Genomic DNA, 22739 nt, shown 5'->3' with positions numbered 1-22739 from the left:
CCGGTTATCAAAGCGTCCATACCAACCACCCTCTTCGCCGGGTCTCCACCACAGTACGACGTCGTATTCCCATTATTCAACATGATCTCCGTAGTCCTCACATCGAACTTCTATTCCTCGAAGTAATTCCCAGTCGTAAACGGAAAGAATGCATCTTCCTTCTGAATATTTCCAATAGCCCCAAGGACAAAGCAATGTGTCGCTTCCTCACTATCTTTAAGAAGGCTCTTCACGTAGCTGGAATGCACCCCCTACTCATCGGCGGCGATTTCAACTTCACCCAGACAGGCTGCGGCTACGTTCACACGGAAGCTGCAGCTCGCAGCCTCAGGCAAAATTACCACGACTTAGGCCTCATGCTTATCACGGATCCCTCTTTTCGCACACGCCTCGGTACCCCCACTGCCCGGGACCCTAACCCCGACCTCATCTTCATCAAACATATCAGCAATACCCAGGGTACCAATATCCAGCAAGACCTGGGCTGCGACCATTATATCCTAACTATCCTTTTACCCCAACTCGCTGCCACCCCTGCCCCCACTAAAGTATTCACCATTACCGACTGGGATGTTTTCTGTAAGATACGCATTGGTGCTACCTCAACAGATGGCATCACCGACATTAACATCTGGATGCAAGAGCTACGCACTGACGTTCAAACGGCCACTCGGGTGGTAAATACAGATGCCCTAGTTGAACGCATGGATAGCTGCGTCGCACATTTTCTGGAGGCTAAGGCCTCCATCCTAGCTCGACGGAAAGGTTCATGAGAGTGGCGTGTTAGGCTAGTTGGCACATGGTTATAATAGGAGAATGCCAGCAAACTTGAAATTCGAGCAAATTGAGAAGCAGACATACACTAAGTGACAGGAAGGTGGCTGGACTAACACTTGAACTTCATTCATGAAAACGACGTCCCCCAAGTCCGCACTGAACATGCGCAAGGCACAACATAACAAACACAAACACGGTCACCACCTTATCAATACAGGTCTACGCTTATCAAGAAACCTTGCATGAGGCCCTGCGGAGCTCTGCCCTCGACGACCAAACCTGGCCAACCCCGCACGCCCGTGAGGTGGCTGTGAGGCCAGCCGTCGATGTCCCCTCATGGGAGGCATAGGCCCGGCCATCATAAAGGGCTGGTTCTACAATAAAAGTTTCTTCCTCCTTCAAGAAAAGTGCAGTTCGTTTCCAAGGTGAGCTAAATACTGTAAAAAGCAATTTCTACTTCGCGCGTTATTCATGAGAAGATACATTGTTTGAACTTACATGAGAATTCGTACATCCTACAGCACTAGGAATCATTGCTGGTATTTTCTTTCTTTGACAAAGATAATCGTTTACAAAACTATCTGTAAATACTTCCTGATAATATTGTAACCTAGAGAAACAATGAAAAGGGAAACATTTTTGCGTAGAATTAGGGCAAGGCACCATACGAAGAATATTGGCTGTGATTCATCTCAAAAACACCCAAACTAAAGCTTTAAAAATGCTAAACTCGGTCTTTCAACAGCTCAAATGTACTCAAAACCCCGATTACGTTAGGCTGCGATAGGAGATATACAAGGCGCCTAAATTTTATAACGTGTGTACGAGATTCCATAGCAAAGAAATGAATGCGGCAGAAGAATAAACGTTGCTGCCTATTTCAAAACAGTAACAGACAACGTAACTAGCACATATTAAAAACTAATTTTATTACGAACAAACCGACCGGGAAAAAAAGGATTGCCTCGACAAAGACGCCCAGCTCAGCTTATGTAATTGAGAAGGCATAGCTCCCAGTCATAAAGCAACTACTTATGTAGCCTTTCTTTATTTGCCATTAGGCGTAATCCGCTGGTTGCATTCAAAATTCAAATATTTTTCAATGGTGCAGGCACAAATAGCGACGAGTGAATTTACAATTTTCTCTTAGGCCTGAACTGTCCGAGTTTCCGATTCAGCTTATATTCAGGACGTCAAAACATAGGAGAGAAAACACGTGACGTATTTTTTTATTGCGAGAATTCTAATTCCCATTTTGCTTCTAACAATATGTGCGAAACCTGCTAGTGCGTTTAACCGGACATCTACTTTCACCTAACCGAGATAGGGCCAGAATCGCAATAACGGAGCATGAGAAAGCCTGCTCACGACATTTCGCGTATTCTGCAGCCATAATTACAAATGAGTTAGTTTGCCTATAAAAATTAACATGCCTTAACCTGAACCCCCACCATAGTCCCCCTATTCACAACCTAAGATTGTTCTCGTCTTTATACAACAAGAATTTTTAGGCTGCCCATTTCACACTCACTACTCTCGATGGAAAATATTCATGCTTTCGCTCATGTGTTGATGTTAAGCCAAACTAGCTGATGTTCTTGTCGCACTACTATAACTTATCACCCTGCCGCACAGCCTACCATGCAGCCTGCTGAATAGCTTTGTTCCCTTTTTTCTTGTAAAAACTTTGTATTTTGAAAGCACCGTCTGATCTCATTTTGTGCCTTTTTCTTTCTGCATGACCTACACAAGCAATTATTACAACCAAAACCTTTCGCAGCGTTGCTTGCTACTTCAAAATTTCAGTACCTTGGATTGCGGGAAGGGCTGAAAAAAATCAAGATGTGCATATGGGGAGTCGTTGACAAGACTCACTCGCGATGGCTTGCAAATCGGAAACGGCCGCTTACCATTTCTGACACTTGCACCTCAAACACATCGAATGTCCTCGCTGTTCGGTAACAGCACTGGCTCACCATAAATGTTCATATGTGCAATAAACTGCACAAAAGTCAAAATGACGTGACACAAATGTCGTCTAGTATATCAACTATCTCTTCCATTTAGGATTATTACACCGACATAACTTCACTCCACCGCATTTCTTCAACCCCCCTCCCCCATACCCTGCTTTCTATACTAAATTATTTTCTCACATTGAAGCCCTATTTGGGAACTGTGTCAGATGTGTGAGTTTTCACAATTAATACTAAACTCAAAATGTGCAAACACAGATTCAAGTAGAAACGGCCGCTCAAAATACAAATAACGTTCGCCTACACGGAAAATTTCAATCAATGGGAGAGTGGGCAAGAGCACACGGCCAGCTTAGGCGCAACAAATGAAGATCGGGTATGGAGAACGTCAAGCTCGTAGAGACCGCTTCTAGGTAATAGCTGCTTCTAGCTAATCGGCGATATCCCTTAGTGACTCCCGTTACCGCGGGTACTACGTTCCTCATACTGCCTCGCAGGGAAGCTTAGGTGAGAGCTTCTGTGACGCATTTTTCTTCCCAAAGAAATGGTCCCCAGAGTGAAAACTGGGACGTTTTTGCTGCAAAATCTTGCTACAATTGTACTATACATAGGGCGAAGCACATTGCTTCATCGTCGTCTCACGGCTACCTAAACTTCCGTCGAAATGACATCACTTCAGCCGATACAGAGTTAAGAGTAACTGGATAAGTGCGCTTTTTCAAAGAACCTTTTTAACGTAAACTTAATTTTGATCACTAGATATGTGCCGATCTTCCGTCACAAGAAAAAATACTTTAAATTTCCCCGGATGTAGGCGCAGTTGAACCCTCGTCATATATTGGCGTACCAGGTAACATTAACAAATGTTTTCGACAAAAAATATAACGTACTCCGTGCAACATACGGTTTTAAAAACTACGGTGTTCTGTGGTCATAGCAGCGTAGGTCTTCTAATTTTATTGTGCATAGCGTTTTTCAGATTTTTCTTTTTCTTTCGCTGAGCGGCTTGCCTAACCTTAACTTGGACACACAGTATAATGAGACACGCTTGATTCAAAATATATTCACACATTCCTCATGCATGACGAGTTTTGGCGTTTGCAGTTCGGTCTGTCGACACTTTGCTTTAATGCTAATCGCTCTAACGTTGGCATTCATTGTGAGATTGGTTTTGCCGGATTTGTTGGCCATGACAACGATCACGAGACGAAGCTTTAAGGCTGAATACATCATGCATACATATTAGTTGACTTGCAGTTTTATTTTGCTTTACGTATGTGGTTTCTTTTTGCACGTATGCGGTCTTTCTTATTTGCCCGTATTCGTGTGAAAAAGAGTACCAATGGCCAAATAAAGGCTGAAATCGTGGTACTTACATTCTGTCTTACCCCAGCCGGCGACAACAAGACCCTTTCCTGCAACGTTCATTTTGCGTGTAGGCAGGCACACTGGTTTCATGAACCTGTTGAATTCCAGATCCACTGGCAGCTGTTAAGCGTAACGTTTAGTAGGGATCAATGGCAAACAGAGCGAACATATTCTCAACAGATGGCGCCCTGCTTGTGTCCCACCGCTTTAATCTACACTTACTTTTGGGGCTAAACTCACGTCAATTCTAATGCATTGTTTCGTTGCTCAGAAATATCTTTTTTGCATATAGGCCTCGGTGAAAATAGTGTACAACGCATTTCTGTGTGCCAATATAACAGTGCTGCCGCTGTTTAAGCACAAAATTTTGCCAAGGTTTAACGCCTATAGAAGTGAATTCTGATTCAACAGGTTTTATTTTATCAAAACAAAATGTACCAGGTTATTTAATCGAAGCGGTAATTGTTAAGGCCAAATCTTGCAGCAGCTGCAGCTAAAGAATTCTTTCAGGTGCGGCAACGTTAATCGCGTTCAAAAGGAATAGAACATCACTGAGTAGTGGCAGGGCCGTTGGTAGCCAAAAGACAAATATTTCTAGTAATGAACTGTTATTAGCACAAATCTCTATATGAACCAACTTTACAGCATGCTGCACCCCAAACAACAGCAGGTCGACCAGAGCAATCGTGAAACAGACATCAGAATGTGATACCATAAGGCATTCATTTGATACTCGGCGCACAATATGAGACAAACTGGAGTTACGAAAGGTGTGGTTGGACATGGGTATGAAGGAGAATGAATGCCGGTGAATTTGAGTAGACCTTAATATGAGGAGTGAGTGCTAGCTGACTTAAACGTCACCAAAATACGGTGACAGGGAGTGGGGGGGTTGAAGCGTGTTCGAACGTAAGTAAATGCTGGCCATCATGAGTGTGTGAGGAGAGGTGTACGAGCACATGTGATGATGATGATGACTGGAGCATATTGAGGCAAGGTCCAGCAGTGGTCAAAAAACGCCAAGGCTCTTATAAGAACTTGTGGGTGCCAGGAAAAGTGACTGCACACAAATGTCTATGTGCGTGACTTGGATTAACATTCGTAAGCGGCGATGAGCGTGAATAGACATCAGTAGCAGTCAGTATGTAGCGTGCAAAAATATTTGTGAATAACTACGACTTAGTGGTCACATATTGTGCAGACCTTTAGGAGGTGGCACGCTTTCTAGCAAGGCTTAGTTATTGCCAACGCAGCGTACACAAAAACGGCTTCTTTCAAATTTTCATTATCACGGTATGCTTAGCGCGTGACGAAACCTTAAATCTAGCTCTCTTCTTAACCGCAAGTTCATGCTATTTGTGTAGACTTCTTCAAGTAGCACCGAACACGCACGCTCACAAAGCTAGATATTGGTTGAATGCTGCAGTTGTCAGTTAGATTTAATAAACAAGTGTTACTACATAAAAAAGACAAAGGGACACATGATGAGAGATACTGAGGCAAACACTAATGTTATATTTTCTTTATTAAGCTTTAGCAGCCTATATGCGGACGACATTCGTGTGAACTTTTGTGCACGTTTGCTTCTTTTTAATTAAAATATTTTCACCCTGGTGTTTCTTTTGAAACTGCAGCAGCATCCCGTGCATTTTGTCCAAAGTTTCTTCTGCTAAATGCTACAACCCCCCTCCCCTTCGCAGACGTTCAGCTCTCACAAAAATCGCACTTTGCTCATAATTACGGTATTGAATGCACACCCTATCACCGCTATCAAGAAAAAGTCGCAGTTCCGCCGGAAAGGCGAAGCGTAGGTTACGATAGCCAATCCCCCTCCCCTCATCTTCCCCTCCTCCCGATGCTCCGCGAGGTTGGGTGCCTCGCGCGCGACGGAAGACGGCGCGCTTGTTCCCCGCTTTCCTTCCTTTCGCACGGGGGAGATTGAGCCCCGATTGCCGGCTCCCCTCGCACGCTTTCACTTGCGCTTACAACGTAGGGCGAGCGGTGACGGTGTTCTCGCACTAGGACTTTATACGGAACCTCATGGTGGCGTGTGTGGCAATGCAACGACAAAGCTAAGCCTGAAGTTTAGCACAGGGAAATTTGGACTTATATTGCTTGATCAAGAGACGAGCGATGGCACGGTCTCAATTGAACAGCAAGTGATACCCATAGTCAAGCAATCTGAATAATTTGGTGTACGCGTAAATAAAGGAAAGACCAACTCAACTATCTACCAAGATAATCTAAGAATGAAAATGAAGTGTAATGCAGCAATAATGAAACATTGAGCACTTTGTGGCTGCAATAAGTATGAGCTGGTGTAAGGAATGTGGAAATGTGTAATGGTGCCAGAGCTAATGTTTCCAAGTTCGATTCTGTGCTTAAAGTTAGACATCCAGTCGCGGTTAGAAGTTAAACAAAGGTAGTTAGGCTGCTTCGCAATACCGTGGGGACCCACGGTAAAACTACAAATGAGGCAGTGCAAAGAAAGACGCGGATGGAGCCTGTTTTGAAGTCAAAGATGCCCAGAGCAAAATAAATTTCGAAGAAGGACTCAGTGACAACGACGAAAATATATCGACGGCTAAAGCGCGCCAATATCTGAACCTGAAAAGCATGGCCAAAGAAAATTAAGGATGAGGTCAAGGAAATTGGCAACCAGGTACAGCGTAACTGAAAGCCTAAATGGACAATCAGGAGTCATCAGAAAGGAAGCAAGAGAAATAGAGACTGTAAATTGGATACCAAGAATGGAAACGAAAAAGACTATGAAGATTTACAAGAATGGCAAGAAATAAAATAGAAGGGAAAATCTGTACGTTAACAGAGAGGGAAGTCGAGCTGGTTGGCCATGGACAAAAACATACCGGAGCAAATGTACGCAACAGGAGGCATGTTTCTGCCGCAGCAATATCTCAGAGGAAACTCAGTAAAACTTTATTGAATGCGAAGGTTTTCACCGAGCGAGATCCGTGGAAAACGTCCACCTTCCAGAAGCGCTGAGATTTATAGTGGATGTAGGGTTTAACCGGGACGTTTCGAGTATTGGTGGAAGAAAAGGAGAAAAGAAATTGGTAGCAGCACAGCCATTGCACGTCGTATCTGACTATAGATGGTAGATATAGAGGATATAAGGAAGAGGGAAAATATTCAGAAGACATATACACAATGCAAGACATATATATCTGCAGGTTATTTGAGCAGTTTTAAGTACAACGCCACTGATCGTCAATAGAAAAAACTGCACAAGTGCCTTCTTAAGATCTTTACGGTGTCGTTGCAAACAAGAATATCGATAATGAGTAGCTGCTGTGTGGCTAACTTTCCAGAAACTCTAAATTTGATGTTGTTAAAGAAAGACCGAAAGCTGTAGTAAAAGAAAAGCTGCTAAAAATTTGTGTGCAGTAGACAAATGCAAAATGGTCTTTTTCCAGATGTTCATCCCTGGTAGTAGCATGAGAGATAAAGCTGCATTCTATATGATTATACAGCTAGAAACAAAAAAAACAGTCTACAAGCGACAATCGCTGGTCTTCACTGAAGGTACCACCATGAAAACCAGCATCCAGCTTGTGTCACCCATTTTGTTCCTGCATTGCTTTGGAAGCATTTATCCTTATTTCAGTTATGGCAGTTTGCAATACTTTGTTAAGCAGACGGATAGCAGTAAGCAGACTTTAACGTCTGGAAGCTGCGATATAATTGGTTACCTGCGTAATTCGAACGTACCGAATGGTTCAAATTTGAATACGAATACATGGTACGAAATACTGTTATTGTATTCGAGACTTCCGTTATTCACCAGCGGTCCTTAGAAAAACTGATCCACCAACGCATGAAACACTTTTCTTTTGCAAAGAAAAACTAAACGGGTGACTGGACATGGGTGAGAGACTAAGACAGAGATAGCATGACGTAGACGAGAAGCTTTGTTAGGCTTCTCACAAGTACCTATCTGGCTTGCAAACCAATTGCAGGAGAAAAGTCTTTACGTTCGAAGACTGTGTCTTTCGATTGCTGAGGTGCATTGTAGGGTTACAATCAAGAGCTGCTATCAGATGGAGTAGAGGCTGCTTTATTCTGCAAGACGCAACAGCGCGTGCCCAAGACTAAACATAAACTTTCGCCTTCTCTCTCTGTCCTTCAAAGGAGAAAAGTGAAAAGTGTCGCAAAAAATGTTACCGCCCTATTACCACTGATCGTCAGCAATAAAACTGCACAAATGTCCCGTTATGCCTTAAAAAATACTGACGTGGCCAAAATTATGTCGGTGCCGCCAATTCGGGACTCCTATTTGTTCATTGTGCGCCTTTGGTGCGTAAAGAATCGTTAGAAATATTGAACAAATAATTACGAAATGGCTACAGCAGTTCTTTATGCGTTCTACTGCTGAAGTGCTTGCATTGTCATGGATAGTGTGCATCATAAATTACTTACTTTCACAAGAGCAATGTCATGCACGACCTCGCTTCGTTTTACAAATCTTGGGTGCGCGATAATCTTATGAGCGTACACTCCGGTGAATTTGCCATCCAGCGTGAAGTGGTACATCACGAGTACCTCCGCCGCGTACCGGCCTCTGAAAAAGAACATGCGTCAACAATTCGGACGAAAACAGCACATCCAGCAAGTGCACTTTTTGTCATGCGCCATGGAGGAAAGAAAGCGCACGAGAGGCCCTAGCTAGCCGGGATAAGTTGAAGAGAGTGTAGCGGAGGTCACGTGGTCTTTTTTCGCAAAGGAACGCTGGCACTAATGTGTTAAATATCAACGTTGCCATAGCAACCGCGCTCTTGAGCTCTCGCTGCTGTAGGCCTCTGAAAAGTGAGTTAAGAATTTTTCGGCGCGTGTCAGTCTTGCGCCACATTCTGTTCGCGAGATAAGCTGACTTCGGGGTGTGGTGTGCAAGCTTTAAAGTTGTGTTTTGGGTGTGTCAGCGTGCGGGTCAGCCAGACGCCCACGCGCTCTAGTAATCACGGTGCAATTTCTGTGGCACGTTGAAGACGTGCCAGAGAAAAACGCAAGAGCGTGTCTGCTTCACTAAAACTGTTACAGAAGTTTTGTAGGCTTTGTTCTGGTCAGCAGCACACACTTCCGGCGCGACTCCTAGCAATGCGAGCTCAAATGTCGCGCCTATCTCCTCCGGTGACCTGATTGGAGGTGCAAAGAGGGATGGCACTACAACATGGCTGCGCTTCCGGATTTAAAAATGTAACCTGAGGGCCTCTCCTATATATTTTGTTTCGTTCCACCATGGCATACGCCATATTGCAATGCTTCATAATCCGCACTATGCCCCCGTATGCTCTGCAATCCACGCTCATGCGGGCAAACGTTCGACGTATTGAATTTTATGTTTTTATTTTCACTTGAATGAATTTACTACCATGGTTAGACTTTGCTTCCCGGAAGAAAGATCGGCCCGTTTGGTGCTTTATTCTCTGCAACCTGCGCTACACATCAACAATAAAATAAATAATTTTCAATATTAAACAATTTCAACACCATTCAATTCATAGCCACTGATCTTTTTTAAGTATTTGCCCCGGATCAACCAAAAAACTGGGGTCGTGTTTTAAATTTTGGTCATTCTTAAGCTTCAGTGGCTATGACGTTGCGCTGGTGATCTCAATGTTGCAGGTTCGATCCCCACCGCGGCGGCAGTATTACGATGGAGGCGGAATGGGAAAAAAATGACCAACCATTCCCCTACCGGAAATTGGCGGTAAGCTAAGCTTGTCCTGCGTGCACTTGGTTTTCGTCACAGTGATGTAACCCACAGATTACGGTGCCAGATCGCTTCGGCCTCGCGCTGCCTCAGCTCGGTATCTTCTCGTTGCTGTCGGATTGCCTGGGCTCGGGCGGTCCTATCGGCGTGCTGACGGCGAGCCCTTTCACGGGCCTGTACTCGCCGCCGCTCGTCGAACGCTGCCCGTTCCTCGGGAAGACCCACAAAGTGTAGCCATCCTATTCGTTTTCCGAGACTGAACTGAACGTAAAAGAAGCCGCGGGTGGGGGGCGGAGCTGCGCGCGCAAGCACCTTTCATGCCCTTTCCCTACAAGGCGGAAAAGGAAAATCTCTAAATGGTTGCGCACATGGAGTGAGCGCGCGCCTATGCAGCTGAAATCTTTGGTGATCACAAGCTCCGGCACCAGCTTAGCTGCTAACTCATGAAACCGCCCTATCTTGCAGCTGCTTTGCTCTGGAAGCAACTGTGGTTTTGCGTGACCACGACAATGCCACTTGTGAGCCAATACAATCTTGGCTTGAAAAAACGCTCGTGAGTCATTTGAGGAGGAGGAAGAGATTTTTACTGATGAGGAAAGTGGTGAGGCTGGTCTGCGGAGCGTCTGTCTAGCCTGGCTACTCCTCACTGGTTCAAGGGGAAGTTTAATACGGTGCATTGATGCTTTGCACGGTATTAAGGCGCGGTATCTCGTGCAAAGGATGGCATGCCATGCATCGGGCGGCCGTTAAGGATCCCCTGGTGGCCAACATTATTTCAGTGCCCCCCTCCGCTCCCGCTACGGAATGCCTCATTATCAGATCTTGCTTTGGCACGCAAAACCGCCAATAATCAATTTTTGAGATTTCTAAACTGCTGAGAGTATATTGCAATATCATTGTACACATTAGAGTAAACAAGTCAAATGTACACTGCATGTTTTATTTTCTATTTACAAAATGAAAAAAAAGACTCCACGAACGCTTGGACATCCGAAAGGTGCCTTCTTACAGCGAAGCTGTATATAGCTATTCTCAGGTGGTGGTCCATGTCCCTCCGCCTACGCGTCACGTCAACACGAAACTATTTCGTTTCCAGTTTGCTCCAATGCTCTGTAGCTCTGATGCTCTGTAGCTGTAGTTTGCTCCAATGCTCTGTAGCTTCCAATCCAATGCAGGTATCTTGGGAACATCATCCTCAGTTTGGCCGCTAAGACGACTCTACCATTACGCCAAATTTCATTTCATTTACTTGTCATAATTAGTTCACAGTGAAGTTGTTAACGTTACAGAATTCCCGTCTGCTGCCAATAGATGGCCGTCTACGGAGGGAGTGTGGTTAAAGAAAACGACCGTAACTCTCGTAATATAATATGCATCGCGAAACAAATTTTATAACAATTAGTCGCTAATACGGCTCTACCATTCCGCTAAGTTTCATCTATTTTTCATAATTACGTAGTTCACAGTGAAGTTGTAAATATTGTGGAATTCACGTCTGCTACCAATACATGGAATTCTACTGGTGGGAAACAGACACACCATATTTTTAGTAGTAGTACTAATAATAATAATAATAATAATAATAATAATAATAATAATACCTATATATACATAGATGCCTTGACTGAGGTAAAACACACCGCAGCTTCGCTGCACGGCCTTCCCCACAGAGTGGGAAGGCTAATAAATTTCTTTTCCAATGTTGCCGATTGATTCAAAATAGCTATAAAATGAATGGGCAGAGGGGGTTCGAAAGGTGTAAACCTGAGTGCTTCCGTAGCGATACCCGCTAAAACTAAAGAGACATGATTCAACCACAAAATGGTTAACATCACGTATATAAGCAAGCAACTTTATCGTTTCCGAATAGTTCCCTTTGAAACTTTGTCGCTTTTTGAGGACGATAGAACTGGACAAGCGGCTGTAGCCTGAGCAGATGTTTATAGTGCTGCAAGTGCTACTGTTCTGTGCGGTCGCAGTATGCGGCGACAGTGACCGACTGTGATTGTATGTCTACGCTCCTTTGTTTCTTTATCTCTACTTCTTATCACTTTACCTCCCCCTCCCCTCACTCCCCAGCGCACGGAAGCAAACCGGATCTTCCCCTCTGGTTAACCTCCCTGCCTTTCCCCTTTCCTCTGTCTCTCTCTTGTCGTTGCAAAGGGAACGTGTTCTCACGCAACCGAGCTGGAGAAGGGGCGTGTTCATTGCCAAACGAGAACTACCATAATTTATCCAATATAGGTACATTATTTCTCCCGGGAATGTTCCCGAAAATAGACAGTTTACCTATGTTCTCCGAGACATAATCTCGACCTCTATTCGTGAACGAAACTACCAAATTACCGAGCTAACTGTGGCCTATGCTTGGCAACATTCGGGATCTATGCGAATTAAACTTTATTAAAGTTTTTCCAATCCAAATCTCGACCTCTATTCGTGAACGAAACTACCAAATTACCGAGCTAACTGTGGCCTATGCTTGGCAACATTCGGGATCTATGGGAGCACGCGGAGCACCCAGTCGCCGTCATATTATTATCGTCATACCTTCATCGTCACGCTGTCGTTTTATTATCGTCATAAACGTCATGCGATAGTCGTCATGTCATAGTCGTTTCACCGTCTTCATAGTTTCGTCGACATCATTCCTACTCCGTCATTCTAAAGTTACCATACTGTCATCATTCGATCGTGATTTATGCCACCGTTCTCATGCCATCGTATCGATACGTTGTCGCCAGGCAGTCACCGTCGTGCGTCTGTTGCCCCACGTCGTCATAATATCGTCCCAATTGCGCCATCGTCGTTTTCAGCTTCGCAATGCAGTTGTCCTCATACCGTCGTGGACAACCTGGGCAATGGAGTACTATACAAAAGTGGGTAGACAGCGAAGAAAATGTGTGTGTCGCGTGTTGAATGACCACCATAGATTTTGAATAACCATAGTTTCATCAGTGCGGTGTGTGGCCACATTGCTTGAATGTTGATCGAATCAAACCCGGCAGTCATCGTGAGATGAATTCCGCTGCAACGTTTAAAGCATTACCATTCTTAGCGTACTTCCCGCGCTTTGCAGGGGCTATGTACCTGTGTATGTTCGTATCTGACCGTTTTCCTATCTACCTGGGTCAATAAATAGTCCGTGGTCGAGTACGTAGAGCATCGGCATGCTGTGCTGAGGTGGCAGGGTTTAAGACCAATTATCAGACCAGCTTGGGTCGCTGAGTGTGTGGCATGGTACACATACGTGCCGCCCGTTAACGAACATTTTTCGTGCTGGCGTGACTGACTGTGAGATGAGGGCAGGCAAGGTACCGCTGTTCGAATAAATTATTTGGCTCCGACTTGAGTCAATTGGTATGCTCCACTGGGGATGTGCCGCTATAGAATGACGAAAACGATCCCTTGAATTTTTCTGATGCTGAGTGATATCGAACAAAAATACACCGTTTTCTCAAGGACAGCAGGCCGACGAATAAGCAGGCTGGTGCCGCAATCACACTGTACATGTTCCACGTTTCAAATAACGCCTTCCACGCCAACGCTTTAGTGAGCTGTGCCTTCAATGCGCTGGGTATGGGCCGGTTTTCAATGAACATCTCGCCCACTTGGGTCACCGAGCATGCGAGTCAAGCCAGGGAACAATTCTCAGCGTTCGCAGGCACGGCGCGTTTCTTGTCTCGGAGGCCATGAGCGGATTTCTCGGCAGTGCCATTAGATGGCGCAGTGTGCCCAGAAATAAGGACGAGAGAGGTGCCTGATTTCGGCTCCCACCTCCCCCTCACCCTCGTCTTCAATAAAGTTTTTGGACCCGCCGTGGTTGCTCAGTGGCTATGGTGTTGGGCTGCTGAGCACGAGGTCGCGGGATCGAATCCCAGCCACGGCGGCCGCATTTCGATGGGGGTGAAATGCGAAAACACCCGTGTGCTTAGATTTAGGTGCACGTTAAAGAACCCCAGGTGGTCGAAATTTCCGGAGTCCTCCACTACGGCGTGCCTCATAATCAGAAAGTGGTTTTGGCACGTAAAACCCCAAATATTATATTATTATTATTATTATCAATAAAGTTTATTTCCTCCAGATGGCCGCCTGGTTGCCGCGCAGGACGCGCTTCTCGGAGCTCGCACCCACCGGTGCGTCACGAATTTCGGAGGCCATGCGCAGGCTTCGTGGCAGATGCGCTTGGTGGCGCTGAGTGTTCTTACGCAAGCGCAGAAGAGTCACGCTGAAGTCTACACGTTTCATACATAACTCGTCCCGACAGTGGCAAACGTTGAGTCGCTATGTATACTAACGCATTACCATCGGCTGCCATCATAAGATAGGTCCCGGCGCTTTTCTTTCTACTGCTTTAGCGCCTTCCGCGAGATCTTTGCTCACTGACTGCCGTGGAGCAAACTTAAGTGAGCTAGAAAATGGAGGCGCCCTGCTTAGAACCCCAGTTTTCCTTCTGGCTGTCTAGCTATCGCACCAAAAAACGTCGGCCGTTCGTGAATGCAGTTCTTAAAAAAAGAAAGAACTCACAGAATGCTTACGAGTGCGTAACGCAAATGATTAGGTGTTAGCTATGTTCGGCCTCGGCGTTTTCGCTTCCGATATTGCTTGGGCACTTGAAGAGCCCGTTTCCTTCGTTATGTGTCAGTGCGACGAATATTTTATAGCGTTCATATTGAAACTGCTACGGTCCTCTGAGATGCTCGAGTACCCACCGGCTTTCTAAGCGTACAGTGATGCAGCGGTACGTGGTATTACCACAATGCCATGATGGCGGTTCTGAAGTGGTGACAACAGTTTAAAGAGGAGAGCGTGAAGAACGGCAGCATGGTGACAATGGGATGACGAGTGAGTTTATGACAACGATTGACGAGACAACGACTTGATGACCATAGTGGCGTGAAGACGACAGTATGACGAGGAAGGAATGAAGAAGATGAAAAGAGGACAGTAGAAAGACCACGGCTGTATCATGACGACGGTACCACAAGGATACCCAGAGTAGGGCAGTCTAAAACACGGCCAGTTCACATGGGTATGTGGTGCCCTTCAGTGAACCTCTTGACACCAACTTATGCGCAACTGCAGGTGTGGGCCACTCTTCAGTTAACGTGTTTGATGTCAAAATGGGTCACTGTGTATGTGGCAGAGGTTATGCACGGTTCTCACGTCGGCGCCACAAGAAGGTTCGGCGTGGCCAGAGGGAAACGCGAAGTAGTTCACCGGCAGTACACGTCTCATATATGACCACTTTCGGTTAATTGCCACAGTTCACGTAGTCATCGTAGGTACGTTCCGCCGGATTTCTTTCATTGAAGTAGAGGGGAGGGGGGCAGTATGTCGCTTCACGGCTTGTTTGCGCTATGTGTTAATTACCTGCTTCGCTGTGCACCCGGGAGAAAGATGCAGATACGCGGTGTACCGTGCATTCGGAGCACATTAGAGAAACCCGGATGGTGTAAAGAATCTAGAGTGCCCCACTAAGGGATGCGTCATAATAGTATTGTGGTATTGGCAAGTGAATCCCCAGAATTTGTTTGATTTATTTTACTTTGCCTGTTTTTCTGTCTCGCTACACCTATCTGCCTATCCGTCCATCCGCGCCTATATGCCCCCACCCCCTATCCTTCTATGTTACTGTCTTCCATTAGATAGTGGTGGTAAACATGGGCCATCGAACCAAAACAGGACGTAAACACATAAGTAAAGTGACTGCCAAAGATCAAGCAAACCAAACCGGAACGCAGCGTGACACAGTATTTGAAGCTCTTGAGTAAATAGGAGGCTCAAAGCGGCGTCCAGGCAGCATTACTGAGCCGAAACACCGCAAGAGTTCAGCAAAGTGCAGAAAAAAAACGTCCATGAAATATATATTCGACAAGTTATTTTTTAGGAAATCCTTCATTCCCTTTCAGCTTTCACTACACTGAACCTTCATAATTTTTTTACAAAGCTATTGTCTATTCCATTAGTACAGTTAATGCGTGTCATTGCATTGCCGAAAGAAATGATATAGCTGCCCATCCCCAATGGAGCTATCATTCATTGGACCCGTCTTTTGAAAACGGGTTACTCCTAATTTAGAGGTAGATATAAATTCCACACAGGTATTCTGTCAGACCAGTATATTATGTACCTGCAGCCCCCCGCCCAGAAAAAAACAAGCAGCGCCTCTGAAGCGTAGAGGCTTTGAAATGACTCACTTTTTCATCACACAATGCGCTGCCGTCAGTATAACGTTCCTTGTGATTATGCTTCCTCCGCACAAAGAAAACCCCTTCGTCGATCCTTTCTTGCTGAAAACCGCAACCTGACGAAAGAAAAAGACCAGACATTTTTTTTTTACCGTAAAACCACAGGAAGGCACTTATTCATCGATTGATTTAGTTATAGGCTGTTTGTTCCATCACAGTTTACCTTTAGTCCAGTGGTGAACCTTGCGCTGACCATCGAACATTTGTGAAAGAATGTCCACAACAATTGATGCACTGAACGCCAAGAGGCTACGTGTAACATGCAACATAGTGGGACGCTGAGCAAACAAACGGTGTGGAGCTTTCAAAGGTAACCTGTGGTATAAATTGCGCGCACGCGCAGGCGTCATCATTATTAGGCTGTTTAATTCCCCGCGGCGGGATGAAGGCTTTTCGAAGTGACGATCATGCTAGCTCTGTCTTCGCTCGGAAAAGTCCACCTGGTTGCAGCAAACTTGGTCTTATCGGACTTGAGCTTCATTTTATCGTTACCTTTTTCTTTTCTTTAATGATTTATTCACAACCACGAGTTGTATTTCGATCATCCTTACGTTACAACACCTCAAGGGATATTATAGTGGTATTTTTCATGCCTTGTCGTTGCTGTGTTTTTAAATATATTTGTCATCATGCTTAGCAGGTCTGAACTCAGCCTCCCACTACGAGACTTCCTTCTATATATGCACCTCTCGTAACTCCTACCTCACTACGGACATGAATGAAGTGAACTAATTCAGATACTGGATTTACCCTCTTCTGCCCTCTACTACGTCTCACCCTTTCTCTGGCCATCCACTCTGTTGTTCTAAAAAGCAACCGATCGTCGCCTCTGTCCATTACGCACTCCGCCCAGTTAACACACCGTTCCGCAAACTCCCATGATTTCAGCTACAACATTTTAGCGCCTTTTTAAGTCATGTTCAGTTTCCTATATTGAATGTGACAGCTACAAGTTTTCAGGTCATTGTTTTCTCCACCATGGTTTCTTCCTATTTTCCGTGTGCTCTATACTTTTTTGGGGGACACCCATGGTTCTGCGGAATGGGACACCCACGGCGGAATGCGCTAGGTATGCGCTTTCTTGGTTTTCCACACGAAAAGTAGAAAGGTACCTAAAAAGCAAGGGGTCTGGCATGGAGACGCAATTTCTCCAATGCTATTCACTGCGTGCTTGGAAGAAGTATGCAATCTACTTCCCCGCAGGGGCTTGTGCGTCAGCAGGCTTTTGGTGTGTTGCGACACCGCTTAGCCGAGCACACGAGGGTTGGACCCTCCCGCGTCTAACCGTGCGCGGCTTAGCCGTCTCCGGCGAAAAGGCGATCCTGGATGTTCAGCGCTGAGCGTCTGCACCTTTAAGGCCCCTCGGCAGATACAACACGCCCCTTCGGCCTCGGCTTCACGTAGACTGCACCTCCGCACTGAGCTATCCTGGGGAAATCGGTAGTTCAATTTTCCTATGCACACCTCCAATCTTCGTCTTCTTCCTACACCTTAAATATTTCCTGTCTCCTCCTCTCTTCTATTTATTTCCGATCTTCTGGGCACCGAATGTTAACCTTTTGTGCGATAGCCAACCTTATTTATACATATCGGGTATTAGTGGCTGTGTACAGCTGGCGATGGCTGGCTTTCTCTATCCACAAATCTTGTCACGTCCCCATGTTGGGCTCCGTGGTGGGCCCGTGGCATCGGTGCCGAAATCAGTAAACAATTTATGGCTCCATCATTCCCCCGACTCAATGATTGTCCTCTTACAAAAAGAGGGTGCACCGAAGAGAACTTTACATTTTTTGTCAAACACAAATAATGTTTCCCACGTTTTTACATCATCTATAGTCTTAACCCTGAAACGACCGTTAGTGCAAATTCACCTTTCTGTGTTTCCAAACATCTCAGCTACATGCTGGGCCATGGTTACAATGTGACCAAAATGGCCATTGCGACCTCCTCCTTGAGCGCTGACCTCCGCCTTCAGCGCTCAGTCCTGTGCTCTTTACTCGCTCGTCCTATGTTGCGCTGTTCCTGTTTTGATTCGCACTACTTAACTGAGAAGGCTTACGAGTGAGGAACGACGGTGAATAACTCAGCAACCTTTGGTTTGCAGATGACATGTCCTGTTCAGCCACAATGGGGACGAATTACAACAAGTGATTAACGTCCTTAAAGGAGAAAGTGTAAGAGTGCGGTTAAACATTTTTATGCAGAAGACAAAGACAATGTACCTGGCAAAGCCTGGCAAAGGAACAAGACTTCGAAATGGTCAGTGAGCCTCTAGAGTATGTGAAGGAGTACTTTTACCAAAGTCAAATACTCACACGGGACCAAGATCATGAGAACAAAATTTACAGAGGAATAAAAGTGGGTTGGATTGCATGCGGCCGGCATTGCCAGATCCTAACTGGGAGCTACCGCTATCATTGAAAAGAAAGGTGTGCAGTCAATGCATTCTACTAGTGCTAATATATGGGGCAAAAAACTCGGAGTTTGCAAAGAAGCACGAGAACAAGTTGAAAACCACGCAAAGAGCGATTGAACAATGAACGCTAAGTGTAACACTAAGAGACAAGAAGAGACCGGGGTAGATCAGAGAGAAAATGGGGACCGCCGATATTCGAATTGAGATTAACGTAAAAATGAATCTGGGCCGGCCATGTACTGCGTGGGATGGATAACCGGTGTACCGTTAGCGTTACAGAATGGGTGCCAAGAGAAGGGAAGCGCTGTCGAGGATGGCAAAAAACTTGGTTGGGTAATGAGCTTAGTAGATTTGCAGGCGTAAGCTAGAACCGGTTGACGCGGGACAGAGGTATTTGAAGATCGCAAGGAGAGGGCTTCGTCGTGCAGTGGACACAAAACATGATGATGACGATGACGACGACGATGATGATGATGATGATGATCTTTCTACTCCATGATATTGTTAAGCTGTAGCTCATGATCTGGAAGCATGGGATGATGGACTCACTCCCGTTTCCGCGCACCCATTCTCGCCCAGACGCAGGACGTGATTAACGGACTCCCAGGACGTTAGAAGCAAATGCAACTTAGCACAAAGCACGATGATAGATTATCTGAGTTACCAAACAGCGTTTATATTTAGCGACACGCATAAAGATTCTTAATTTATTTATTTCTTATATAATGCAGGAATTAATCGTAAAAAAAGCTGCTCTAAATAGATGTCGTGAGGTTACAAAGGAGAACAAATAACCACGATCAGCAACAAAATAAACCTGTGATGTGCTTTGTCGAGAAATCAAAGCCCAGTTGCAGCAAATCCCTATGTGATCGCTATGATTCCGGATCAAACGTAAAGCCACAATTTTTAATATAGGCCTGGCCATCTTTGTACGAAGCACAATCCACCAATAATCCGGCTCATTCCTACGACACCACCAAACTTACCTAGATTGTCACCCGTCTGTTGCAGCGAACCATGACGCCGTAGAGGGTGGCACAACTCAACCGTTTTATGCTATACCGGCAACCGACCATAGGTGTGACATATTGCGCTTATATATGTTGCTCTTTTTATTTATTTATTTATTTTATTTGTACATACTGCAGCCCCTATATGGGGCTATCGCAGGAGTGGGTTAGAAAAAAAAAGATCATACAAGAAACCAAGTAAACAATAACATAAAATTTACAAGAAATAAGGCAGATGACACAAATGAAACTCAAAATAGCAGCAACACTGACAATCAGTACAAAAACGAGAATAAGTAAATACACTGTAAGAACAAGAAAATACATAAAATCAGGTGTGGTTAACTTTTAACAGGAAATCGTGTAATGGCAGTGACCTAATTGTTCCGGGAATTAAGTTCCAGAATTCAATGGTACGTGGGAAAAAGCTGTATTTAAATTTAGTAGATCGAGCAAAGTAAGGCTTAATATTAAGGTTGTGGTGACTCCTACTTGACCGAGGAATGTCTGAAGGAATATATATGGGATGTGAGACGTGATAAGAAAAACTGACGATGCCAAGCAGAAACTTCAATGACTCAATGTGACGGCGTGTGGATAAAGGGGTTAGGTTCAAAGAAGATAAGGCACGAGAGGGTGAAAAATAGTGATCATAGCGACGATATATGAACCTAATAGATTTTCGTTGTATGCTCTCAATGGAGTTAATGTCGCACTGCTTATGAGGGGTCCAGACAGGAGAAGCATAATCTACGATTGGGCGAATTAAAGTTTTATACATTAGTAACTTAGTTTCCTTTGGAGAATTGTTAAAATTGTGCCTGAAATACCCGAGCTTCCGGAGTGCTGTAGTGCAAATGAAATTAACGTGTTGTGACCAGGACATGTTAGTGGTGAATATGACGCCAAGATACTTGTATTCTGAGACCCTGTGCAAGGTTAAGTCGTTGAAAGTGTAAATGGTCAATGAAGGAGAGGCACTATTAGAAAATGACATTATTACAGTTTTAGTAAAATTAATTTTCATTTGCCAAGTGTTGCACCAGGTACAGAAGCTGACAAATGAGGAATTTAGTTCAAGATGATCGTCTGGTGTGTTAATCACACGATACAAAACACAGTCATCCGCATAAAGGCGTATGTGTGAAGTGACGTTTCGAGGTAAGTCATTAATGTATAGAAGAAATAGTAAAGGACCAAGAACCAACCCTTGGGGTACACGAGATGACACGTCAACTGTTTTTGCTGTTATTATAGCGCACGAAGTCAAGTTCCCGTGTCGAAACGCTAGCTCAAGTCAGAAACACTGCTTGTTTGATAGTTACGATCACTCGCGTATACCGAAATTATCAGATGATAACGGACCTTCGATTATAACGAACACCCATACTTTTCACGCCAAGAAGTATTTAAAAATGCAATGTCTTCCATTGAGCATCGTACCCCGACGCCTGTATTGGACTGAACTGTATGACAGTAGTATTTATCGGCTACAAAAAAATTTGGCATCCACAGTACCGAAGTACTGCGGGAAAAAAGGGCCAGAAAACAAGGCCGGGTTGTAATAGAGTGAATTAAGGAGCACGTTGGTCAAGGAGCAGTAAAGAGCACGTTCGTTTTTTGTTTTTGTTTTTTGCACTGCATTTTTCTTAAAAAGCACTTCTATTTCTGCTTTGTTGATCCTGGATTGTTTCTCGCGGCAGCTGGCCACCCCAAATTTTTCTCGACGCAGGAGATGTACGCAACAAACTGCGCCAAGGGCAAGAAACTTTGTGATTGTCATTGGTATTTCGATTTGGTCCATTGTCTCGACACACGCTACTTTGTGGTCTTCATGGAATAGAAACACATTTCACGAACTTTATGGACCATTATTTTCTCCCCGCGCTCATTTTTCCCGTAAGATATCCACTCTTGAAATCTCAGAATCTTACATAGCCATGGTCTTGGAGGAAAGTTTATCTCACTTTGAATTACGACACGATATGCAAATTGAGTACAGTATCTACTTAGTCGATTTCTTCTCTCAGAAAACTGGAATACCAAAACCAAGAAGCAAATAAGCCTTCTCGAGTCTCATAATTACCCAAGTATTCCTAATTATCACTATAAGGCGATTTTTATTCCTCTGCGGAACCAAGCAAACACCCAGCTACCTCTGGTTACGCATATGCTGTGTTTCGACGTGAATAACGCCACCTGCTGTAACGAGACCATGACTGAAAAAAAGAAGAAAGGTAGGTGATATATAGCTTGTGAATTTTTTTTCGTGAGCAGGCGTTTAGATTTTGTGCTGTTCTAACGCTTGAAGACACCCGCCGTGGTAGCTCAGGAGCTATGGTGTTGGGCCGCTCAGCACGAGGTCGCGGGATCGAATCCAGGTCACGGCGGCCGAATTTCGATGGAGGTGAAATGCAAAAGCACCTGTGTACTTAGATTTAGGTGCACGTTAAAGAACCCCAAGTGGTCGAAATTTCCGGAGTCCCATTACAGCGTGCCTCATAATCAGGGAGTAGTTGTGGCACGTAAAACCCCATAATTTAATGGTTGAAGACGCAGGCTCAAGGCCTACATTAACTGAAGGCTGGTTGTCCCTCTTGAATGTGTATATATAGACAATGTTATGCAGCGGCAATTATTGTCGCAAACGTTTTCTCTGCGTCCTTTCTTCTTGGCTGCATTTTGATTATTAGCAGTATGTCTCGGAAAGTGGTGGATAAGGTGAAAGGCGTGAATGAACACTTAGTACAACCCACCGAGTCAGATGTCCACGGGGTCTTAGGTCTTCGTTAAAACCAGGTACGTGAATAAAGAATTATCTAAGTTATGGAGAGCTTTTGGTGTACTTGAAAATCCCAGTAGAGCTACATTCCTGTATTACGAACCTTTCTTAAGCTTTTATCATCTGCATTAAAGAAAACCATGACTATCACTGTCATTCCTTGATTCGTTTTTATTTCATCTTACCTCGACCCATCTTTACGAATGCAAAGCTTCCATGAAAGTGCGTGCGTTGAGCATAAATGCTACGTATAGCAAAGGGAATCAAGACTACAATTTTCACTCACCATCCATGGAATCTTCTCCCTGGTGACTGGCTCGCCGTTGTATATCCTTCCTGTCGGCTCCACTTCACCACACTCTGCAATGAATCGTACGTATACATATATATATATATATATATATATATATATATATATATATATATAT

General features: G+C 44.6%; 1 protein-coding gene across 1 annotated transcript in view; it reads right to left on the bottom strand.

Moving 5' to 3' along the window:
* The window catches only part of LOC135907638 (chymotrypsinogen A-like), a 41765-nt gene that overhangs the window by 13167 nt on the left and 5859 nt on the right, over positions 1–22739 (bottom strand). Inside the window, exons 3-6 of the mRNA XM_065439334.2 lie at positions 22598–22671; positions 16050–16156; positions 8559–8700; positions 4130–4241 (exon numbers count right to left, since the gene is read on the bottom strand). Coding sequence (XP_065295406.1) covers positions 4130–4241; positions 8559–8700; positions 16050–16156; positions 22598–22671 — 435 coding nt within the window. The remainder of the gene's footprint in view (positions 1–4129; positions 4242–8558; positions 8701–16049; positions 16157–22597; positions 22672–22739) is intronic.

The sequence above is a fragment of the Dermacentor albipictus genome, chromosome 10 (genome assembly GCF_038994185.2).
Source record: "Dermacentor albipictus isolate Rhodes 1998 colony chromosome 10, USDA_Dalb.pri_finalv2, whole genome shotgun sequence".
Taxonomy (NCBI): Eukaryota; Metazoa; Arthropoda; class Arachnida; order Ixodida; family Ixodidae; genus Dermacentor; species Dermacentor albipictus.
Note: the sequence above shows the minus strand (reverse complement) of the source record. Positions and strands in the feature narration are given on the sequence as shown.